At 53.1% G+C, this 15,599-nt stretch overlaps 1 protein-coding gene across 1 annotated transcript in view; it reads right to left on the reverse strand.

Annotated features, from left to right (window-relative positions):
* The window catches only part of CSMD1 (CUB and Sushi multiple domains 1), a 1,001,626-nt gene that overhangs the window by 441,262 nt on the left and 544,765 nt on the right, over positions 1-15,599 (reverse strand). The window contains exon 5 of the mRNA XM_081129106.1: positions 15,016-15,223. Coding sequence (XP_080985232.1) covers positions 15,016-15,223 — 208 coding nt within the window. The remainder of the gene's footprint in view (positions 1-15,015; positions 15,224-15,599) is intronic.

The raw sequence follows: 15,599 nt of genomic DNA on the forward strand, positions 1-15,599 counted from the left end.
CAGCCACAAGGATGCGGCCAAGGAGCCGGTCTCCGCGCTTCCACGAGAGGCAGCTGCTAGGAAATCCGTGGTCTTTTCCATCCGGGCTCCGGAAATGCGAGGAAGGGCCCGAAGCCAGATTTCCACGGTGCGTAACTGAGGCTGCCGTGGACAGAGCGAACCCCTCTGAGCAACGGGGGACGGGGACCGGCCCGGGGACCTGCGCGGGAAAGCCGGGGGCACCGGCCCCCACAGGCTGCGGGAGCTTCGGCTTCCCAGCCGGCGCGGGGGATTTCTGACGACGCCCGCGTCTCCGGACGTCCACGCAGGAGGGCGGCTCAGGCGGCGGGACCCGGACCCTCTGAGTGTCTCTGACCCCGGCACGTGTGACACACGCGATTGCTGCCTTGGCCCCAGGGACAGCGACGCTGACCCGCCCGCGCTCCTTCCTATTAGGCCCGGAGCTGCGGGATCTTCAGGGTGCCCGTCTCCCGGGGGCGACTGCGACCCCCTCACCTCCGCCAGGGCCCCCACGAGTCTCCCAAAACCACAACTGCCCAGACACGTTCCATTTCCAGCAACACTCTCAGAATCAGATCGATTACTCTGCCCTTTAATTTGGCACAGGGTCTCCTTCAAGATTATTTTTTTGCCCTTTCCATGTGCTTTGGGAGTTGACTACTCAAATTAGAAGTTTAGAGCTTTGGATAAACCACTTAGTAAACCAAAACGTCCAGTCTTAATGCCTGAATTTTAAATACCAGGCAATCGAACCCAATGAAAATTGAAAGACTATGTACGCCCCAACTTTGTGCGATATCCTTTGTTTTCAGAGTACTTTTACTTATGTTTCCTCACGTAAGCCTTAGGACAATTCTATTCCACTTTAAAATAAAGAAACAGAGGCCCCGAGGAGTGCGAAGAGCCCCAAACCACGTTCTTACTTTCAAGGCTGGTTCTCAGGACTCGGTCGATGGCTGGGCTTCCAGCCCGGGCCGAGCCGCGCGTTTCCACGTTCAGGCGAGGGACTTGTCACAGCGGAGAATTGGAGGCCGAGCTGTTTTCTCCACCTGGCGCAGGGATTCCCTGGCATTTTTAGTTTGCCTGTGTGCCCACAGCCTAAATTCCCACAGCAGTGACTTTTTAAGTCACTTCCTTGAACTAAAATATATAATGTCATTTAAATCATGTTGACTTTTTTTTTTTGAAGCACTGTTGACGTAAGTTACTGACACAACCAGCTGCAGGACTGGGGTTCCCAACGCTCTCATTTCCCCCGAGGCTTCGCTTGCTGTTGGCCAGCACCTTTCCTATGAGCAGGGACGTGATCCCGAGTCCTGAGGGGAGGTCTGTGCAACCAGTTCTTCCTGGGCCCGTGTCCTTCCTTCCCCGGAACGAGTGTTTCTGCTTTTCCTCGGGGACGCGTTTGTCCCGGCCGGTGTGGCCACATGTCCCCAAGGGGTCTCTATGACATTATTTATGTGTATAAGGCGATACTCATTTTTCATGCGTGACTAAGGCATTTACTTAAGGTATTTCATATTTGATAGCAATTCCAACAACCGACTTTACCCAGTGTCTGCATGGATATTGCCAACAGGATCTTTTAAACAATTCTTGTCCAGTAAACGCACAGTGCTGATTAAAATAATTAAAAATGCATATATTCAATGCCCCGGCAAATCTCAGGAATCTATTTCATGGGGGAAAATGGGTATTTACAAACACACGTTGACATTTATCTCATAATTATGTAAAATCGAAAACAATCTTACCAAAATATAAAGTGGAAAAACCAGCTAGATGACCAAAATAGGGAATTAAAAAAAAAAATGACAACTGAGAAACAAAATAAAAATTATTTCAATGCTTAAGAGGAAAAATCAGGCTAATAGTTTTGCTTAGCATGTGATTAACGTCTTTCTCAAGAGCATGTCCCAGTGAGGTCACAGGTGAGAGGTATTTGCCGACAGGTGCGTTGTTTGTACCGAATGCTCCCTGCCCACCATCCACTGCCTGCTGTTTAGTAATATTGTGATACAGAAGGAGCTGTAGGATGGAAGGGTTCTTGCAGTTCATTTTCCCTTCTTTGTTACACAGCATAATTTGGGGACAGTTTTAGACGTTTATGGACATGAACTGAAAACAAGGCTCTGGGCCTTATAGTGACAGAAGTGAAAACAAACATTTCTCTTCTGACCATTACACGGGACCATCTCACTTTCCCCTAACACTCCAGCTAGAGCCTGGCTGGTGGCTCAGTTGGCTGGAACGCTGACCCCCTACACCCAGAGTCTGTGGGTTCGATTCCCAGTCAGGGCACATACCTAGGTTGCGATCCCTGGTTGGGGCCTGTACCAGGGGCAACCGATCCGTGTTCCTCTCACATCGATGTTTCTCCCTCCCTCTCTGCCTTCCTCTCCCTTTAAAAATTCTTTTTTTTTTTTTTTTTTTTTTTAAATATATCTTTATTGATTTCAGAGAGAGGAAGGGAGAGGGAGAGAGAGATAGAAACATCAATGATGAGAGAGTCATTGATCGGCTGCAGCCCGCAACCCGGGCATGTGCCCCGACCGGGAATTGAACCCCGATCACCCGGATCCCTGGTCGACGCTTAACCACTGAGCCACGCCCAGCCGGGCTCCCTTTAAAAATTCAATGAACACACCCTCCCTGCACTGAGGGTTAAAAATATCCAACGAGTCACAGTGGCCTGAAGTACATGGAGACTCCCCCCCGCGTGTGGCCATGGGGCTGGCGTCTCCCACCGGGCAGGATGCCGGCCCTTTGCCAGGCGGAGGTGTGCCCCCCGCGGGGCTCAGAGGAAGGTTCCTGCACAGGGAGCTCCCGGCTTCATAGCAGGCTCCACGTGCTAATTTAGGGAACGTCCCGCACGGGATTGACTTAAAGGCCAGGGTTGGTTCCGACCTCATTATATGCCAACTAAAGAAAGGAGGGGACGCTGTGGCAAGGCGTCAAGAATATTCTCTTATAACCTACTTTCCAAAAACAGGTGAGTATTTTTTATTCAGAAACATGGTGTTCGTGTATCATTCCTAGTTATTGTCACCCTCTGCTATTTAAATAAGAAAACAATATTGAGTTTTTAATTTGCTGCAATGAGAGTGAATGGGCCAGTCTCACAGAAGTTATTGGCAGCACGTTTATCAGTCATTAAATTAAAAATACGATGAGAATGAAGCGGGAGGTTTATTTCCTAGGAACTGATAGAAATCTACACCTCGCGGGCTAGACGGTTTTGCCTGAAATGAGTAAGAACCTAACAGAGAAAGCTCATTAACTACGGAGCAGAAACTCCACGGCGACGACGCATAGCTTAAGATTTTAAATAAGAAATGACTTGGGCTTATTTTTTCATCACTTATGTACTGGTTTTGTGAATACTTTATGAGCTTTTAAAAAATCATTAAAATGTATCTTTTTAGGTTACTCTGTCAGGGAAAACGCATACATTTTCCTCATGTAGTCGGCACTTCTCGGTTCGTTTTTAAAAGATTTTTATTGATATTTTTAGAGAGAGAGGGACGGAGAGGGAGAGAGAAAGAGAAAAACATCGGTCAGAGAGGAACATGGGTCGGCTGCCTCCTGCACGCCCCCGACTGGCATGGAGCCCGCAGCCCCGTCACGCACCCCGACCAGGGTCAAACCGGCCGTCGCCTGGCGCATGGACGACACCCAACCAACCCCAAGCCAGGCCGGCCGCCGGGCCGTCAGCGCGTCTCGATTACTCACCAGAAGGTGAGCGTCAGGGTGCCGGGGAAGACACCCGGGTCACGGTCAAGTCGATTACTGCTCGTTAGTTAGCGTGAAACCCACACATCGCACAAGCCTGTTTTCCTTCCGTTGACGGACGCATCTGTGTCCAGGGTCCAGAAGGGTCACTAGCACATAATAGCGAATCAATATTTGTTGAGTAAAGTCAGCGGTTGATAACCATTACAGGCCCCGGGGGATCTTAGCTCTGCCCAAGAGCAGAGCACAGGAGCAGCGGCTTCTCTGCGCCCCAGACCCCTCAGAGCTGTCTCACCCCCGACCATTTTCTCTTCTGTCTTGGGTTTCAACCTATTCCATTCCTGGCTTTTAGCATCATTTGTAAGTATTTGCCTTCTCACGGGTTTGTAGATTGAAAACTCTACAAAGGCCAGGGCATTGCACACAGCCTAAAAGAGGTAGGTACAAATGAAAATTGCCTGGCCAGGCATGGCTCAGGGGTTGAGCATCGACCTAGGATCCAGGAGATCAGGGTTCGATTCCAGGTCAGGGCACATGCCCGGGTTGCGGGCTGCAGCCGATCAACGATCAATGACTCTCTCATCATTGATGTTTCTGTCTCTCTCTCTCCCTCTCCTTTCCTCTCTCTGAAATCAATAAAGATATATTTAAAAATAAAAAAATAAAATAAAATAAAATGCATTAATAAATTAATAAGTGGGTCGTCCGCCCTGATAGAGAAGGAAAGGAAACTGATTTCAGCTGCATGAGACTCGGGGCCTAAGTCATTGAACTGGGCTTTGTCTGACTTCTTCCGCCAAACAAGGATTCGGTCTAGCTTTACTCTGTTTTCTAAAAACATGTTTACTTTTAGAGACTAGATTTATGTTAAAACCAAATATTATTATTAGGAAAGAACATCTGCCGAGTATTGGATTTCCTCTCCGGTTATTCTTTATATAATATATATTGAATTTCATTCATTGGTAGTTTGGCCTTAATTTCGCATTCTGTACACTCGATCCTGATTTATACCAAAAAAACACAGCTGACTGAAAATGGACTGCGGCCCCACGAGACCCCGAATGTGCTTCAACCTTCCCGGGGAAGCGACACACACGGAAGCCGTGATTCGTTTCCAAAGTGTTTAAAGAGATGATCATCTTAATCAAGAGGTTTATTTCTCAAGGGGGCTGATAGCAACTATTGATACGGTTGCTGCACCTGCTGTGAACCCCTCTTCGTGTCCCACGCGAGCCATTCCCGCTCCGGCTGGATTCATCGGGGTTCCCCAACACAGCCCCGCGTTCTGCAGTATCAGTGGCATTGCTCACATTGCGAGCTACCCACCAAGACAATCATGACAGCAGCTGTCCAGTACAGCACATGTCACCCGGACCAACGTCCATGATGGACCACAGACGTACAGACTCACATTCTACCTAACAGAGCGATTCCCTCAAGACGACCAACGAGACCGGGGTCCCTGAGGAAGACCGCTCTTTCTTTCCTTAATTTCCCGCCATACCCAGCACAGCAGCCTCGAGTAGAATATAGAAATAAATACGTCTTGCCCAGCCGGGCGTGGCTCAGCGGTTGAGCATCGACCTAGGATCCAGGCGATTGGGGTTCGGTTCCCGGTCAGGGCACATGCCCGGGTTGCGGGCTCGATCAATGACTCTCTCATCATTGATGTTTCTATCTCTCTCTCTCGCCCTCTCCTTTCCTGTCTCTCAAGTCAATAAAGATACATTAAAAATAAATAAATAAAATAAATAAATAAATAAATAAATAAACACGTCTTGTTGAGGGAGAAATGTATAAAGGCGTGTGTGTGTGTGTTTTCTCCAAATTGTCCGGGTGGCATGAGTTTGACTTAAAATCACACGGAGGGAAACTCACAGGTAACTGGCTGTTGAATTTCATATTCTTCTGTTCAGAACAGCAAATCATTTCCATTTTCTGGCGCCAGGTATGAAGCCCCAGGTTAAATTTTATTTTTAAATTTAGCAGGGAAAAAAACAACACACGACTTTGCCAATCCTGAGAGATATTTGGAAATTTTCCCCTTTTGCTAACAAGAGTGTGGTAAATGCCAAGTTCCTCTTTCTGTCATAGTTTCCTGGAAATTAAAAATTAAATATTAATTTTGGTCTCTGCAATTCCATCAATGTCCATTTATAGCTAATTAATTCGGTCTTCCTGGCTTTTGTTTTCTATTTCACTGTACGATTCTGCACGTGTTTCGTTCCGACGGGCCACTGGCAGTAATCTGGAAACACGGGTCATGAAGAAATTTAATAAAGGAGAGACGGCTCTCATCCCGGGATCCGCGTCCCCCACGTAAGGCACAGAAAGCTCTGTGGATGCCGCCTCCCCGCAAAACACGCCGGACCTGAGCAGGCGCTCACGCGGGGGCTGTAAACGTGAATTTTCACACCTGCCAGCTGCTCTGGGGGTGACCCAGTGAATGGAGCTCTCGACAGAAAAGCTTCCCGCCTGGCGGAGAAACAGCCCACCCTCAGCATAACTGTAATCATCGGGGGGACAGTCCTGCACCCGAACCCCAGGGCCCCCGGGTCCCGCTCACGTGGGGGTCACAGAACGCGGACGGCCTCCGCGCCCCGGAAACTCACGTCCACCCGCTTCCACACTCCTCTCGGGACGCCGGTCTTTTTCTTTCTGAGCACATAGAGCTTTCCCTCTCATCTATAAAATATTCATGATTCACGGATTTATTCTGCTGGTATTCTTTCCACTTGTCCTCCTGGAGACGACCTACCCATCAGGGCGGCGTTGCGGGAAACCACGGATGCAGCCGTAATTTTAAACATTTCACTACATTCTCCCCCGCAGCCCGCAACACGCGTGTGCAACTGGGGCCAAGGGTTCCCCCAGCCTAGATCCTTCTCTGGCTAACGGGCGGGTTTGGGCGTATTTGTCGGGACAGAATTTGAATGAGAAGGGTCACCCGCGTCCGTCACACGGTCCCGCCCGCTGGGCTCTGTCACTAACGGAGCACGGATGTTGCTGTGACAGGCGTGGGCCTGGTGTGTCCCGTGTCCCGTATGGGCTCCCTCTGTGGAGGCATCGCTGACGACCGCGTGGCCTCTGCTCGCCAGGCCTTCCCCGTGCTCCCGCTGGCGTTGGTGACAGGGACGCGGCGAGCAGGGAGCCGCGAGGGAAGCTGCGCCATGTGTGAGTTTGGTTGCCGGCCACAGGTCGGTTTTCAAACGCCTCCCAGGAGTTTGTGCTGCACAGTTAGGAGGTGAGGGAACGAAAGCGACCCCGAGTCACCCTGGGCCGCAGGGCGTCTCGTCCAGATGCGCCCCCGATGCGGGAGCCACAGGGACCGCAGAGGGCTCAGCTTTACCCACCGACACACGGCGCCCTGTCCCCGTCACAGCTTCCAGCTCCGCTCAGACTAAAACACAGTGCGGCCCGCGTTGAGGTCGGGACATTCGGGGCATCCCGTCTGTTCTGGTTCGTTTCGTGTGTTGTACCTGCAGCGCCGGGCAGGCACCATCAGCTGCTACTACGAGACGTGACAGAGACGGACACATACAGGGGGGGTCGGCACGGCTGAGAGGCCACAGGGAGAGGGGACCGGAGGCCTGGTCCGCAAACCTGCGTTTCCCACAGGGGGAGGAGCAGGGGACTGAGCGTGTCCCCTGGTTCGTGCTGAAGCCCTAATGCCCAACGTGCCCACGTGAGGAGGGCACCAGGCAGTGGTTGGGGTGAGATGAGGTCACGAGGGGTGGCCCCCGGGATGGGATTAGCGTCTTTATAAGAGGAGGAGACTCCACCTCCCCCACCTTAGTGTTTTTATAAAAGAAGGTATCTGTCTGCCTTTTAACGACCCCTCTTGTTACGATCCCTCTGTTGGATGCTGGGGGTCCCTGAAGGCTAATGGGCAGGAACCTCAGTCCTACACTCGATGACCACTCGACAGGGACCCCCTGACCCACACCAGGCACTTGGCAAAGACGAGGAGAGAAGGGCGGCTGGAGCCTCGGTCTTTGTGGCTCAGCAGGCGGATGGGCCCTCGTTACAGGGGATACTCTGACCTGTCCCAAGCCTTTTCTGATTCCCTTACCCCCCCCATCAGGAGTCACATGATGAGAGCCACAGGCTGGAAGGAGCAGGGTCCCTCAGCTGACCGGGGATCACCCTCCTGGACCGTCCATGGGGAGCCCCCGGCTCTAAACCCTCAGGTGGCCTGTGGTCGTGGGGAGAGGGCCAGGCCGTCCGTCCCAGCCAAGAGCATCCAGGCTTCTCCAGACCCTTCCCCATGGGTCTGAACATCAGTTAAAGCTCTTCCAGATTTCTCACTCACATGGAGAGCCCTGAAGACGCCCAGACTTCCCCAAACCCACTTTCCAGCCTCGAGTCCTAGACATTTGAATTTTAACAAGTTCTTAGTTTAAGGTGATCCCTGAAATATCACCCAGGTGGGTACTTAAAATATTAGGGGATCACTGTGTAAAGAATATGATTGTGCAACTGCTATGTTGCATACATGAAGCTAATACAATATAACACTGCATGAAAACTGTAATTAAAAAATAAAATTAGCCCAGCTGGGCGTGGCTCAGCCGTTGAGCATCGACCTGGGATCCAGGCGATCAGGGTTCGATTCCCGGTCAGGGCACATGCCCAGGTTGCAGGATCGATCAATGACTCTCTCATCATTGATGTTTCTGTCTCTCTCTCTCCCTCTCCTTTCCTCTCTCTGAAATCAATAAAGATATATTAAAAAATAAAAATAAATAAAAAATAAATAAAATTAGAATATATATACCACTGCGGAGCCAGTGACCGTGCCCACAGGGGACCCGCTCCTCTCTGACCCCTCCTGTGCCCACAGTCTCATGCATTCTGCGTCTGACTCCTAAGATCCTGTAATTCTTTATTATTTCTCATTTCCTCTCTCCCGATCCACCAGATGCACCAATATCATCTCAGCTCTCCCAGACCACTGTTTTCCTTGTACCAGCAGAAACCAGGAACGCGGCGGACATTTCTGGAGAAAAAGTCAGGGTCTCTCACCACGGTGACCCCTGAACCTCAGGCCACTCGCACAGCTGTGCTCTCACATCTCCACTTTTTTTTGCGTATAAAGACGCCCCGAATTCCCACTGCATTGCCCACCCAGACCCCTTAGCCTCAGGGCCTCTGTCAACCCCACGTTTTCTGGTTAACAGCCCTCGATGACCTCCCTGGGGACTCGCGTCTCTCCCCCAAACGCCAACAGCACCTTTGACCTCGCTGCTGCTTCATCGTGTTTCATGCTCCGGGGATGGTGGCTGATGGATGCAGGTCATCAGGTGTCTCTGTGCCAGCCACAGGGGCAGGTTTCCGACCTATATTTTAATTGTTGCCCAGCAAGGTAAGTATCATTGACCTCGTTTTATGTCCAGGAAAGAAAACCTCGGGATCTGAATGCCTGACCCACACTATCCCACATCGACGGAACCGCTGCGTTCCCGGCCCCGCTCCTGAGCAGGGCTCTCGGAGCCGCACGGATGCACCCAGAGCACGAAACCCAAGCCGTGAAACGTCACACTTGCTGGAGACCTACTGGGTTGCACAAAATCGCCCTGTTCTCCTATCCAGCCCTCCAAGAAATTGTGCAAATGTTACAAAGAAAGTGGAAATGAGACACTCAGAGCTCTGGGAGACACTTTAAGTGGAGATATCAAAATGGTCTATTGCAACACCGTGACGTACACGTTGGCTACTTTTGGGAATAAAGGAAAGTTCTCAACCATCATTCAGGAACAACTAAAATAGAGTTGGTACAACAGCCCCTTTAAAACATGGCACATTTTTTAAAAGGCAAATGTATCTAAGAGTGTAAATCTAATTGTGATTATTTTGTTCCTGAGACAAAAAAGCAAAAACAAAAATAAATATGCAAAAAGAGAAAGGTGTGACTACAAAAAAACAAGTATTTTTTTAAATGAATTAAAACCCCCAAGTGGGGGCATTTTTCCCATTTCCGGCAACATAAATAACCCACAGGAAGTGTGTTTTGAGTGTAAGGAGGGTGAGCGGTAGGATTTCACAGGACAGGAGAAGTGTTGCCACAGAGCTGTGGCTTCTGAGAGGTGCTCAGTTCTGTGCATTTGAAATTCTGGGGACTGGTGGCAGCCAGAGGGAAGACGCCGAAGATGAGGTGAGACTCGATTGCGAGCCGTGAGAAGGTGCCCTGCGCCCGCTCGTGAAGCCCCCCACCCCCTGCGCCAGGAAGGAGACCGTGGCCTTGGGCCCTCCCTTGGGCACAGCTGCCTGGCAGGGAGTCGGGAGGGTCAACCGGGGGATTGGAAACCCAGCAGAAGCTTCCGCTGGCCCATCACGGGAGCCTGCTGCTTTTCCGGTCCTGGCGAATTCACCCAGAAAGCCCTTCCTCGGCCCCCCCACAGAGGCTGCATCTCAGGGGCGAGGGCGGGGGACATGGGCCCCGGAGAACGTCACCTGAGGTCCTGGTGTCCCTGCAGGCCTGGCCCAGGGTCACCTCACCTGCTTAAGTGAAACACGTGTGACTGGGGAGGAAGGGCTCTAGAGGCGCAGGCTGCGTAAGTCTCCCTGAAATCAATCCTTCCGCGCACCTGCTGAAGGTAAAAAGAAAGCAAGGATGCGGGGTGGAGGGGCCAGTGGGGGGGCGTCTGTAACACTTTCAACAATAAAGATAAATTTTAAAAAATGCATATAGGAAAAAACAGAGGCAATGTTACACCACGTGTCAGGGTGTCCAGAACAAATACCACTTCTAAAAGTTATTCAAATGGTTTATAAGCCATTATTTATTTACTCCAAAATAAAGTGTAAAATAAAAAATGTGCCCAGTCAATTACCAATCAAGTGACAAGTTGCATCGGCACTGTGGGTGTTATGGACCCTCCTGGGCTCTTTAAAGCTCCCTGGGGTCCCTGCGGCCTTTGAAGTCCTGTTTTGGCTCCAGCGGGTCACTGATTGGCTTGATTGAGCAGGGAAACGGTGGCTGGTTAATGGGACAGGGCAAAGCGAAGTCACACCACTCACACGGTCACACCACTCGCTTCCTCCCCACGTGACCTTGCCGGGCGCAGGCAGGGCGGGTAGAGTCCTGCTGGTGAGCGGACGCCTGAGCCTGAGCCTCGGGAACCAGAGACAGACTCTGGACATAACAGTCAGGCCTGATCCGACCGGCCGGGAGCACTCTGCCTTCATTACCCCTGACGTTCCCCGGTGGGGGGGGGGGGGCGATTATAAAAAGTCTCCGTCCACCTGTATTGCTTCTTTCAGTTCTGCCTTTTGCACGTCACTCTAAGCATTGTCTCAATTCGACTGAAACTAAACCGGACAACATAGGATTTGCACGTGGTCATGGCCCTGGACCCTGCCAGGGATGAAGAATGTGCTGAAAGGGAGGCAGGGCTGTGCTCCCTGCGGGAAACTGTAGGTGCCCCGGAGGGGGCGGGGAGGGGCGGGGGGCAGCCTGGGCTCTGCGAGGAGAGGCCCCAGCGGCTGCCCAGTCGGGTTCATTCTCAGGGCCCCAGGCTCAGCCGTGGGAGGCTCCTAGGGAACGGGCGCCTGGGAGTGGGCTCCGTGAAAGGCGCCCGCCGGCCCCCGTTTCCTCTCCTTCTCCACCCCGCAGGCTCCCGGTCCCAGGAGGGGAGGCAACAACGATCCTCATTTACAGGGCAGCCTGTCGGAAAGATTTTAATGCCCCTCCGCGACTTCCTGCCTAATCCCTTTCGCCACCGCGCTTTGATTTGGACACCGCAGCAGCTGAACTCTGAACTCAAATCCATTTCCTTTCCTCCGGATATTTCTGAGTTAGGAGTGAGGCCGCCAGCCAGTTGCTTTAGAAAGAAAGGATGCTCGGCTGGCTTCTCCCTGCAAGAAGCATCCTAACGACGGGCCCATGTTGCTCCGGGAACTCGGAGCTCGGCTGGAGGAGGGTCGGGACCGAAAGCCGTCTGTGCAGAATTGGAGTCGGGGTAGGAAGCAAACCGCCTCACCCGATGTACCCACAGTCAGTGAGGCTAAAACGCAAACCCTCCCCCTTTAATACACAGATAATTCTGGCGTCTGACATCACTCCCTCCAGTCGCCATGGCGACCCTCCCACAAAACATAGCCGAGCTGGCAATTTCACTCCAAATTAAATCAAAAGAGGGCTAATCCTATATTGTTCTAACAATTTTCTTAGAGCGCCCTTGCTTGTATGTCCTGTTTTTTATTTTTAATAGATTATTGGAATATTATATGTGTTTGTGCGTCCAGGCCACTCGCGGTCATGAGCATGGCCGGGCTGTGACGGCCACAGGACCTTGTGTGGGGGCTGGGCACGGCCACCCACACTGCCATTCTGGGTGCTCGGTGCAGTCCAGGGCTGGGGACATCTGTGAAACACACGCGTGTGGGCCATGGGACATTTCATACACTGTCACTCTAAAATTACGGTAAACTAAGCCTTTAAAGATAAGCCACATCTGCGTGTACTTGGAAACGTACTTTTGTGATTCCATTTCTATTGTAAATGTGCTCCTGTCGGTTTCAATAGTTACTCAGGAAAAGCTTCTCCTTGTCAGGCCCCACTGAGGAGTCGTGGGAAGACGAGAGCTCCACTTACAAAGGGGCCCTACAGCCACCTCCAGGGACATATTTTTGCAATTATGGGAAACACTAAGTGTCGCCCGGAAAAGCTGTGTCTCCCCGACAGCCCACGGGCGCGCAGTGTGCGTGCGGAGTTGCTTGTCGGTGGGCGAATCTCCCTGTGGAGTGACCCGGGCAAGGCTTTAGGATCACCTGGGGTCCTGAGGCCGAGCAGAGGTGGCTCCCGACAGGGTGCTCCTCACACCTGGGCTGTCCTGCGAGGGGGATGGCAGGAGAGGGACACGGACAGTGACCTGGGGACAGAGACTGAGGCTGAGTCCAGCTCCGCCCTTGGCTCACTCGGCCTCGTCACCCACAACTACCACTGAGCTCAGTGCCAAGCCCGGGGGAGCACACACGTCGCCGTCGGAATACAACCAGCACGAGACTCGCTCTGGCAATGTCTGCGGAGGGGGAGCGCGGTGAGCGACAGGCAGCCGTGGCCCCACGGAAGGAGGCCCACGGGGTCAAGGTCCCATAGAACTTGCCCAACGACGGCCCCGGTCTTCCAGTTTGCTCCCAGGTCGTCACTCTCGGTGCCCTGGCGGATCCCTGGGTAGATTTCAGAGAGCTGAAAACACCTCTGAGCCCGAATCCAGACACCAGGAAGCCCGGGGGCGACGGCCCGGCCGCTGTGCCAATATTCTCTCACGGTGCCAGTGCTTTCCGGCCCGACCAGCGCCGCCGACCCCACTGGGCATCTCAGACAGACCCAGCCTGGGCTCACGCAGACCCACCCACACGCGCTCTCCGAGTCCGACCGTCGAGCACTCGGGCAAGTATCAGGGGAAAGTCTGATGCGAGCAAAGCAGAGAGAGGAGGGGATGGCAGAGAACCCAACGGGGGAGAAAGAAAGAAGCAAACCAAGCCGAAGCCTCCTCTGGCTCCCGCCGCCCTCCCTGGGCAGTGAAACGAGCTCTCGCCACCCGGGAGGAAGCCGAGCCGGGCGGGCCGGGGCCGCGTGGCCCTCCGCAGCCCGTGGTCAGCCTGGCTGCACCCGCTTCGCGCCCTGTCTGACCCGGAGACTGATGGGAACCTACGTGCACCTTGCGGCTCCTTCTCACGTAGACTGCGTCTGTGCCCAGCGCTTTCCTGGTCACGGGTTCTCAACTCGTCCAAATCGCCGCACTCTTCCCTCTCCCCCCACCCGACGTCTGGCCAGCAAGGCGATCGTTCGACACCAGTTATCCCAGAATTTCTCCCAACCAAGGCCCCTTCTCCATCAGTCACGTAATTTCTGAGCATCGGGCACCACACGCTGGCTTCCCGACACCAGGGCCGGGCGACGTTAAAGCCGAGAGGCGGTCGCATCGCTGAGTCTCTTACGGTGGCTGACAGACCAGCAGGCACTCGGCAGACGCGCGATGAGTTAATTTAAAAGTTCACTTGGTTCTTAAGTGAGTCGCTGAGGGGTCTGTCCAAGGTCACAGGGCTTGTTTGTGGTAGAACCTGGGGGAGCGCGATGATACCATCCCCAAGTTCCCGAGGGTTTAAAGTTGTCTCATAAAATGCGGGTCAACCGGCTCCCTCTAAAGTGTCACTCAAGGTAAACAACATGCGGGGTAAAGACGCAGGGGCCACAGTCATTCTCTCTGAGTCGAAGTAACGCTGAACATAAACACGGCAAAACTGACGCGGGGCGTAACTTACCCATTACCAGGAACCCTCTGCCTGAGTCATGAGTCTCGGGAAATAAAATTCAATTTCAGTAATTGCTTTAAAACAGGTGGGGTAATTTATGACACCTTCAGGTCTGAATCTTTATCCATTAGTCTGCACTGAAATGACACTTCAACATCCAGGAACATTCACGACTCTCATTTCACACCCCTCCCAAGGGTGAGCACGGCCCACCCCCCCGCGTCCCCCCAAACGCGAGCGTGCTCATATCCGCGTTAGTTCACAGCCCCTCCGCTGACTTAGATCACAGACGCCGTTTCTAAATGCTCGGAAATTAAATAAATGGAACGAAAGAAACCGTTCAACCTACAACAAATGACTCCGATCAGACTCACTCAGCTTTTCGACATCTAGTCTCTAAATTCTTCCTTTCCCATCGCAATAGAGACACAGCTAAAGCTGCTCTTCCCGCCAAACCATAAACCTAAATCGAGTGCCGTTCGCTGGGCCCGGTGCTCCTGACTCCACTCCGTGCCCAGCAGAGCGCCGACGGGCACTGACGGCCAGGGGCCAGCTCTGTGCCGCGTGGGGTTAGCACGTGTGCTTTGCCGTGACCCTCACAGTGGTTCACGACTCGCTGCAGCCTCTCCAGGGAGGGAAGGAGTGTGTGGCCTGTACCCGCAGCACAGTAGGTCAGTCACTGGTAATGTCCGCGGCCTGAAGACGTCCGATCGCTTTGAGTCAGCCCTGGATCAAATCCAAACTTACCTTGCTCAGCCGTCTCCTGAGTGACCTTCTAAGAGTCCAGAGTGAGGGCGCAGTGACTTCCAGTGATGACCCGGGGCCTCGAGAACCTCCCGGCCCCAAACACCAGCACAAAAATACCTCTAGAAACTTTGAAACCAGGCGCAATACAGGTGACGCTTTAGTAGCCGACACAGCCAGGCAAAGAAAGGACGCGCGTGCCAACCAGTGACCTCCAACGAGGGCACAGATGCAGCCCGCCGTGGGAGACGGGGGCCGCGTCCCTCCGGCACTTACCATATGGATGGCGCTTCCGTCCCGCTGATCTCGAGGAAGTCGTAGCCCTCCTCCAGCTGAAAGTCCGTGAAGACCAAAGCGATGGTGTCCCCGGGCTCGGCGAGGATGGTCCACGTGCAGTCGGCGTTGTTTTCGTACTCGGAAGGGAAGTGGGGGCTGGAGATGCTGCTGCTGGTCCCCCGCAAGGTCCCCCCGCAGGCTCCCTCAGCTGGAAGGGACAGAGGACGAGACATTCTCAGGGCGGTCTCAGAGCAAGGACATCGACAAACGCCACCCGTGATCAGCGACAGACATTTCCTAACCGAAACGCGAGACTCAGCCTGCCGGAGGGCGTCTTCAGGTTAGTGGGGTCGGGAAAGGCTGACGGGGTCCAGCGGTAACACCCAGCTACCAACTCAATCACCGTCCCCGGAGGGGGGGATCGGGGCTGTTCCGAACCCTGCGCTGTGGTGGCCACACACCTCAGTCACAGGCAGGATGACGCCGTTTCAAAGACTCTCTGCGCCTTGGAAGACGGAGACACGGCGGCAACATTTTAAGACCTAAAGGCCCGTGGCCATCTCTTCCTCACGCTTGATACGTGG

The sequence above is a fragment of the Miniopterus schreibersii genome (assembly GCF_964146895.1).
Source record: "Miniopterus schreibersii genome assembly, chromosome: 2".
Taxonomy (NCBI): domain Eukaryota; kingdom Metazoa; phylum Chordata; class Mammalia; order Chiroptera; family Miniopteridae; genus Miniopterus; species Miniopterus schreibersii.